The following is a 9009-nucleotide window of genomic DNA, read 5'->3' as shown; positions in this document are numbered from 1 at the left end:
TGTCTTGTGAGACTGCCCAGTGTGGCAACCCACCATCGGTGAGCCTGTGGGTCCCAGGACAGTTGCGTGGGGTGGAGAGAGGAATGATTAACACTTACTTCAGAGGTGCTCTCACGGCCTGTTTCAGAGGGGAGGAGGGGGGCCATGGAAGAGCAGAGAAAATGCAGCAATGGACTAAGTTGGAAATAATTCAGTAATTCACAGACCTCTTATAGGGTTTGTAGCTGCTAGACGTGACATGGTGACTCAAAGAGTGCCTAAGAGGATGTGGGTGGTGGACTGCTCAAAGTATTTGCTGTGAGACTTTTTCCAGAGGTGATTCTCTGCGTGGACCTCTACATCTGGTGGAGCCACGAGCATGAACATTTCAGATTGTCCTGAGCACCGGAGCTCAGCTGTTACTAATTCCATTGGAAGAACACCACTAGAACAACCTATTCCTTAGTCTCAAAACAATGGTGTGATGGTTTTCTGGAGAAGTGTGGGACTCGGCTTAAACAAAGCAGCAGATAGAAATTAGCATGGAAATTCTTCCTCTGTAAAACATATTTGTGGCTCCAGAAATCTCCGTAGGTTTTCCCAGCCAAAAATCAAAGAGTTGTGATTTGTAGATTTAGGTAAAGATCACAAAATGAAGACTATACCGAAGTAAAGGTGAGTTTATAAAAACCAGTGTAAACTACTTCACACTGTTAAAATGTAGGCATTAAAGAAGATACTTAGATGCTGGTTGCCAACAGTGGCAGAACAATTTATTAATATTGTGTAGAAGTAGGCTAGCCTAGATTTTAGGAATTGCGTATTTAAATTTCTACTGACTACACAGCATAATAAACAGTATGTTTATAAAGTCAGGGGATCCATAATACTCAGATTCAAGCAATTAAGTGTGCCTTCCCTTTTTTTACCTACGAGTTGCAAACGCGAGGATTTCTCCACTGAGAGAAGCTGCGGCTTTCCAAGGCTGAGCTAGTGCAGAAGGAGCAAACAATAAAGTGGCGGAGGCAACTGCCCTAATTTGGTGTGAGAACGTTTGTGCGATGCCTCCAGCTATGTCTTGCAATGAGCACTGCAATAAGAATCAAATTTCTTTCTGTGTTTGGACAGAGGAGTTGGAGTCTGTACCGAATACTGTCCCACGCTGCTGACAGCCCAGATGACTACGTGGAAAGAGAAGCAATAGGAGTAAACCGAAAGAGTGAGGGAGAGGCAGCTGGAGTAAGGACAGAAAGAAGTCAGGCCAGCATTTAAGAGCACTGGTAGAGCACACTTCAGAATGGTAATTATATTTACTTCCCAGTTTTCTATTTTAGTTTTTTCTTCCATCCTTCTCTTTTCCATTCGTTTGCTCTCCTATGCCTTCTTGGTCTTCTGTACTGGAATTTAGGAGTGATTTTTATCTACGCTGGCAGAACAGAGAACTGGGATGGCATGTGTCTCGCAGGTGCTATATAATACTCAGGTGTTCGACAGTGCAGGGTACGGCATGTTACATGGCCACGCTCAGGTTTAATAAGCACGCCAAACCAGGCGGGACTAAAGTGGAAGTCTGGGGTATACGTTTCCATGCCTGTCTGGATGAACTGGCATTTGTGGGGTGGTGGGGAGGGCAGGAGGCGGCGATACAGCGGCAGAACGTGGAGCCTGTGACCTATTCCCCGCCGCCCTGTGACACTGAAGCGCAGCAGCAGGTGCTGGGTGCTGGGCCCAGGCTGCTGCCCGTCCCGCAGCCCACGGCCGGGCTCCTGCAGAGACCTGCCACCGCTGACCTGCCAGGGAAGGAAGCACCACTGGAGACACCATGGTAAGGGGCATGTGGGAACTGGGAGGGCCGCGGGCGAGGGGATCTGCCCTTAGCAGTGGTTTGTGCCACAAACCCCTGGTCTCACGTGCCGATTGCTGCGTAAGAGAATGGGAAAGGAGTGTCAGAACATCTCACTGGAGCTGTGAGGTGTGGTGAGCCAAGGTTTTCTTCAAAATCTCCCTCACTAGTGGAATTATAAGGTAAATTAGGTCTGGAGTCTCTGCTGTTTAGTACCCTCTCTTGTGACTATGTCTTCTCACCACAGGTGCATTTTCATATAAGATAATTTTTTCAGAAATGAACCAAGGAAGTTAATTACCTTTATGTCTGTCTTAAATTAATTTAGCCCCAATGTCTGTACTGTTCGTAGCCAGACAGCATATACATGTGTGTTTCTGGAGCACGTGCGTGTTTCCATATGTGTATGTGTTTAAATAAGTAAAAAAGGCCCTTTGTTTTTAGGATTTGAGGGTTTATTATAAATTTGTAGAAATTTCTCAAAAACAAATTTAGCCCCAATGTCTGTACTGTTTGTAGCCAGACAGCATATACGTGTGTGTTTCTGGAGCACATGCATGTTTCCATATGTGTATGCGTTTAAATAAGTAAAAAAGGTCCTTTGTTTTTAGGATTTGAGGGTTATTATAAATTTGTAGAAATCTCTCAAAACCTCTTAGAATGTGAAAAATCCATTTCACCTTGTACTCCAATTTCTGGCTAATGCTGAGCCATATTTTAGTGCCAGCAATGATGATATTTTCTGCCAGTGCAGCTGCAGGTCCAGAACAAGAGCGCTGGCTTTGCAGGGAAGGTACACACTTCCACAGGTTCCCTGTGCCTTAAAGCAGACCTAGGGTAGCGAGTATGTTTTGGGAATAGCTGGAAGACTAAAGTCTGCCTCTGTAGAGTAAGTACTTAAGCCAGGTAGTAGTCTGGGGTTTTTTGAGACAAAGCGGTCCCAGGTTTAGTTTCACAAAGGACCTGGCCTTTTTAGCTGTCTCTTGGTTGACAGACTGGTCCCCAACTTGTAAGACAGGTTGTGGTACATTAGTGATGGGATGTGAAACCTGAGTTTGGAGCAGGCTCCAAATTTAAATATCATCTAGAGATCAGTTTACTCTGCCTGTGACCCTAAAGAAGGCCAACTCTTTTCCCTACTAAAAGTCTGATATCTATTTTAAAGCTGTTTACTATGCAAAATTAGAAACCTCTTTGATACTATCTTCTCTCCTTGTCAGAATATTCCCAAATTACTGCTGGGGCAGGAGAAGATGGGAGGCGAAGGCAGGAGCATGGCAAGAGGCCTGGCTTAAAAGACAGGGTTGAGATACTGCCTCAAACTAGCAGAGCTGAAGGCTCAGTTGAAAAGGAAAGGAACTGGTTCTGCCGTCTTCAGCCCTAGTCCTGTACTGAGCTTTACAGCATTAACTTCCCAAAGCAACGTCCACTTGTTCCATCTGGGAAAAAATAGACCCATTCCTATACTGATCTGAGGAATGGAGCAAAGTAGCTCTTTAGGTTCCAAATATTGTTTGACTCATGATGGTAAAGTAGGTTCCAAATATTGTTTGACTCATAATTGTAGTTTTGCTCTAAAATACATCCTTTAAAAAAAGTCACTGGCCTCACCTCCATGTTTAAAAGGAAGAAGAAATATTTATTTTTGCTTGCTGCCAGCCTCACAGATTCACACTGGGATTTAAAAGACAAGCAGGAGCCTGTCCTGTGCAAAATCCGCATTAATTGAATTCTCTACGCCCAAATATGCTTTCAGTGTCTCCTGACTAATCCTCACAATTGCAACTCCCCTGCAACACACCAACCTATGAAGCCTCATAGTCACACAAACATCTCAGGTACTTTTGCACAATTCAAATGAGAAAAACAGTTGTGCAAGTATACCTGAGAGCATGTTACACACACTGCTGCACATGCTCTTGCAGAGTCAGCAACTTACAAATGAGTACTGAATGGAAATAATAGATTTCATTGAATCAAACATTTAAATTGATTTTCCATGTTTATTTGAACTTCTGAGGATGACTAAGTGGGGCAGTGGGGACTTCTGAAATTCCACTTGCTTCTGAACACATATCTTTAGTTATATTTCTAAATCATAAATACATGTCAATTTGTGAAGGACACTGCCCCAGAGATGCTGCTGGTCGCATCTTCTGCCTGAGGATGCAGGCTTTGGGGAAGACGCATTTTACTCTCAGGTCACAGATATTTTGCAGGGTAAGCAGTTACAGAATTTAAAAAAAAGCCCCAAAACTGGCCAAATCTAATATTAAGTCACTGGATATCTCTAAATGCAGTATTACAAAATAAAAAAGAGCGAGGACCGTTCTGTGGCCTTGAAGCAAGGTAGGATGGCCTGCTTTGTATTTAGGCATCTGGATTCTCTCTAGGCAGTGGTCAGTGAGTTGCTCACTGGAAACCATTCTTGCAAATGAGTCGTATTCTGGATGGTTCCTCAGGCATTGTCTGGAAAAGTATGAACTGGCATGAGCCAAAACTGCGCCAGAGTGTGCTAATTATCAGTCAGTGCAGGTGATCACAGGCCAGTGTTTACTACTATGGACTGACCCTTTCCTGCTCCCTAGTACAGACCGGGTCATTGAGATCACAAAGATGGAGCTCAGAAGGCTTTAATTACAACTGCTCCAAAGCAGAAACAGCACTCTCCCCTTCAAAACTGCCTTTCACTACACCTGCTGTCGTAATCACCTGGACTAATTCAGAAGCACCTACTTTGTAATTCTGTTTCTGAACTTACAAAATCCAGCATCAGGTCCTTCATACCCCTGTACTCCTAAGTGTAAAGGATTTTGGAGCAATTGGCACCTGCCTATTTTAGCCTGGTGTTACATACATTGTCTTCTTTTTATTAAAGTTCCTGGCTACCACAGAAACTATGCTCAAAATCATGCAAACAAACGCGCTATATTGCAACAACACTGACTGAATAAGCAAAGTCCCTGCAGTGTAAAACTCATAGCTGCTCGGGAGCGTGAAGCGACACTTGTTTCAACCAAGAGCATCTGAAATAATTTCCTGAGGCGAATATTGCTTAAAGCGGTCCTTCCAAGTTGCCACTCCAGCCTGCTATCCGCGGGTGAAAGGATCAAAAGACATCACCTGTCTCGGGTTACGTGAGGTTGGAGGATACCACATGGCTGTGTCAGGTTCCAGCCAGGAGTAAAAATAAACTAAACTGGGATGTGCTCCCCAGTAGGGCCAATCCACAGGAGGAGAGCTGGCGTTTCTGTAATTGAATATTTTCTTTCCTGCCTGTTTTCAGGTACCCATATCTTACAGCACATAGATCTCAAATTTTTACAGCGCTGTCCCTGTATCTGGCGTGTTTACGTACAGTCTCATTGCGGTCATGGGGTTGAACCACCAAATGAAATGCTGACAGTGACGGACACCCATTTTTTTGGAAAAGCAATGCACTGGGGAAAAGTAACCACTCGGCATAAGGAGGACTAGTGTGCACTGTTCTCTCTGACCCTGTCTCTGCTCTCTCCCCTTAGCGTGAGTGCATCTCTATTCATGTTGGCCAGGCTGGAGTTCAGATAGGAAATGCATGCTGGGAACTTTTCTGCCTGGAGCACGGCATTCAGCCCGACGGCACCTTCAAGGAACTGCACGATAAACTCAACTACGATGACTCCTTTACCACATTTTTTAATGAAACGGCCACGGGGAAGCATGTGCCACGGGCTGTAATGGTGGACCTGGAGCCAACTGTGGTAGGTCAGTACAGAAACAAACCTGGGAAGTGGAGAAGAACTTACTCCTAATATCCCCATGGTGTGCCACCAGCCCCCCCGGTACAGAGCAGCACGCCCTCTGTACCTCGGTGTACCACTAGATAGCATGAAATCAATATTCTTGTGACCCAGAATGCCGGGTTCTGCCATAGGTGTTACAGGAGCAGCAGGGTCCTGGCAGGTTAATAGCTAGTGCTTGTGCTTTGTGTGACCTCTCTCTGCACAAGCAGTGAACTTTTGGTTTGGTTGTTGTGACATTTTTTTGCCATTTGAATTCTCTTTTTCTTGGATTTGGATTCAAACTGGGAGCTTGACAGTTTCCTTCCAGGAATATAAGGATTTCTAAAAATTGGAGCACGTGGGGGAACCCCATTTTCTTCACGCTTTTTTCCTGATGACCTGTCCTCTCGTGGGTACAGGCTGTACAACTGGCAAGTTCATGAGAAGGGAACAACTGCTCTTGCTGGATACAAGTCACAACATAAATCAACCAAATGCAGCAATGAAAAAATGCTTAGGAGACAGTTCCCATCTCCATCCACCTCAATTTTTGGGGTTATGGCCTGCTGGGACTCAAAGTTTGTATCAATACCCCCAACAGCCAGAACCTGTTGGCACTGGAGCCACAGCCATGCAGCTTCTCACCATGTCTCTTTCTTGTTCAGATGAAGTGAGAGCTGGCACCTTCCGGGAACTTTTTCATCCAGAACAGCTGATCACTGGAAAGGAAGACGCAGCTAACAACTATGCTCGAGGTCACTACACCATCGGCAAAGAAAGCATTGACATGGTGCTGGATCGTGTCCGTAAGCTGGTAAGTTCCCGTGGTTTTGGAAGAGCAGTTTGGATTCTGCAGAAGAAAGAGGCGCAGAACAGGCAGCTCGTTAACTACAAATTATAGCAATGGTTCAGAAAAGAGGTTGCAAGACATACAAAGGCATTGTTACTAGTTCAAGAGAGAGAAGCCCAGTAGTTCACTTCCCAGCTGTACACCTCCAGATACTCTTAAAAAGCGGTTCTGGATATGTAATTCTTCATTATTACCAGAGCCCTAGAGCACCAACACTGACATGGAAGGATGGATTGGGCAGTTCTACATTGCTGGTCTCAGCCAGGCTAACTAAAGGAAGTGTGAAATTCAGAGAGAGAAGCTCCACATATAAGAGTCTGATTTTATGTCATAAGCTGATCCAGTGAGGGATTATCACCATCCAATTCTCAAGAAAACTGACATGAAAGCTATGCTGTATATTGCTGAAAACTGCTCCCTCCCTCAGCTCAGAATAAGCTCATGAGGTAGTTGAAGTCTTTTCATTCTTCTTCAGCCCCTATTCTTTCACTTTCCCTGTTGGCTGTCTAGACTGATGCCTGTTCCGGACTGCAGGGATTCCTGATCTTCCACAGCTTTGGTGGGGGTACCGGCTCTGGCTTTACCTCCTTACTGATGGAACGCCTCTCCATGGATTATGGAAAGAAGTCCAAACTGGAGTTTGCCATCTACCCAGCCCCTCAGGTCTCCACCGCTGTGGTGGAGCCCTACAATTCCATCCTGACCACACACACCACCTTGGAGCACTCAGACTGCGCCTTCATGGTGGATAATGAGGCCATCTACGACATCTGCCGCAGAAACCTGGACATCGAGCGCCCCACTTACACTAACCTCAACCGCCTCATCAGCCAGATTGTCTCCTCCATCACCGCCTCACTGCGCTTCGACGGTGCCCTCAATGTGGATCTGACGGAGTTCCAGACCAACCTGGTGCCCTACCCGCGCATCCACTTCCCCTTAGTGACCTACGCCCCCATCATCTCCTCCGACAGAGCCTATCACGAGCAGCTCTCAGTGGCTGAAATCACCAGCTCCTGCTTTGAGCCCAACAACCAGATGGTGAAGTGCGACCCAAGACACGGGAAGTACATGGCCTGCTGCATGCTCTACCGCGGTGACGTCGTTCCCAAAGACGTCAACGTGGCAATTGCTGCCATCAAGACTAAGAGAACCATCCAGTTTGTCGACTGGTGTCCAACTGGCTTCAAGGTGAGTAGGGCTGCCATGAGCTTCTCTTTAATGCTTAAAGGGCAAGTTCAGACTTGCGGAAAGCTTGTAATTAAAGTTTTAGGCCTTGCATGTTTCCCACTTTGGAGACGAGCCTACTTAAGAAACATGAGTTTGTATAAAGGGGCCTTTTCTCCTTTGGAGAACCCACTGACACAGACTCCTCAATATTTATGTAAGTGGAAATCTGAAGTGTACATCAGCTAAAAATGAAAGAAGTATTCACTTGAAATCTGAATTCTGAAAAAGCTGGTGAGTGTTCCCTCTGAAGCAACATCTGAAACTAAGGAAATACCAAAACGAATAATAAAGGAAATGCTGGTACTAGGGAATCTGTCAGTTAACGTCCTAACTCAGAAATATGATACAGCCTCTCCCCACTGGCTACGTAATAGTGTTGGGAAACATAGTTTCAACAATAATATAGACGTTAGCAGTGAAAAAACATCTGTCATACAAATAGCTGATTTAAGAATGAAAACTTTTAACTGGGAACCAACTTTCTGTGTTAGTTTCTACAGAGTGTCTTGGAGAAACTCTGTGTTCAATGGTGAGTAGCTGTCAAGAAAGCTACAAAGTTGCCAGTGTACATTAAACTGAAAAATAACACAGCCATTAAAATGACCATGTATCATACTGTTTATGACATTATTTTTTATGGCATTTGCCATCTGGTAGTTTTGATAGTGGCACCACTCTACCCCAGCATCTGTAACTGTACTTTCATTCTTTCAGCTCTTTGACTGCTTTCTGCCCTTGCCTTTTTACAATCTTCTCTCATATTCCTGTTTCCAGGTTGGGATCAACTATCAGCCTCCTACAGTAGTTCCTGGTGGAGACCTAGCCCAAGTTCAGCGGGCAGTCTGCATGCTGAGCAACACCACAGCCATTGCAGAGGCTTGGGCAAGGCTCGACCACAAGTTCGACCTGATGTACGCCAAGAGAGCTTTTGTGCACTGGTACGTGGGGGAAGGCATGGAGGAGGGAGAATTCTCAGAGGCCCGAGAGGACCTGGCTGCCCTGGAGAAGGACTATGAAGAAGTAGGAACTGACTCTTTCGAAGAAGAAAATGATGAGGAGTAATTGTAAAATACACTTTGCTCCTAGTGAGCACAGAATTGTCTCTGTATCACTACCATTAGGTCACCTTTTTTGTGTGTAACATACAGAAATTTGGGAGGTGCCATATAGGGACATCTTTTACTCCATAAATCACAGGTAAATTGTTCTGCAAGACAGGATCAATTGTAGTAATGCCCCACTGCTCACAGCAATGCAAAAAGACTTGCTCTTCTTCCTTGCACATTTAATGTAAGCCTCTTCAAGCTCTAGTGCACATGCTAAAACCACTACAATTCAATATATGC

The 9009-nt window shown here is 45.1% G+C and overlaps 1 protein-coding gene across 4 annotated transcripts; it reads left to right on the top strand.

The window, feature by feature from the left end:
* The first annotated feature begins 1745 nt into the window (after positions 1-1745).
* TUBA8 (tubulin, alpha 8) lies at positions 1746-8743 on the top strand. Of its 4 annotated transcripts, none has more exons than XM_010158719.1 (5): positions 1746-1804; positions 5344-5566; positions 6249-6397; positions 6944-7624; positions 8438-8743. In XM_010158719.1, the coding sequence occupies exons 1-5, from the start codon at positions 1802-1804 to the stop codon at positions 8723-8725; spliced, it is 1344 nt and encodes a 447-aa protein (XP_010157021.1). In that variant the 5' UTR covers positions 1746-1801; the 3' UTR covers positions 8726-8743. The 4 variants fall into 4 exon arrangements, with proteins under 4 accessions (XP_010157021.1, XP_010157022.1, XP_010157024.1 ...); XM_010158720.1 differs by lacking the exon at positions 1746-1804 and adding an exon at positions 2031-2114; XM_010158722.1 differs by lacking the exon at positions 1746-1804 and adding an exon at positions 5164-5181 and having other exon boundaries at positions 5350-5566.
* The last annotated feature ends 266 nt before the right edge of the window (positions 8744-9009 follow it).

This window comes from Eurypyga helias, unplaced genomic scaffold (assembly GCF_000690775.1).
Source record: "Eurypyga helias isolate BGI_N326 unplaced genomic scaffold, ASM69077v1 scaffold4679, whole genome shotgun sequence".
NCBI lineage: Eukaryota > Metazoa > Chordata > Aves > Eurypygiformes > Eurypygidae > Eurypyga > Eurypyga helias.
This window is presented reverse-complemented; position numbering and strand designations above follow the sequence as displayed.

What these genes read in the sequence shown, in the direction of transcription:
- TUBA8 (XM_010158719.1), top strand. An exon ending in CCTGGAGCCAACTGTGGTAG is followed by an intron (nt 5,567 to 6,248) that starts GTCAGTACAGAA and finishes TTTCTTGTTCAG; the next exon opens with ATGAAGTGAGAGCTGGCACC. An exon ending in TGGATCGTGTCCGTAAGCTG is followed by an intron (nt 6,398 to 6,943) that starts GTAAGTTCCCGT and finishes TTGGCTGTCTAG; the next exon opens with ACTGATGCCTGTTCCGGACT.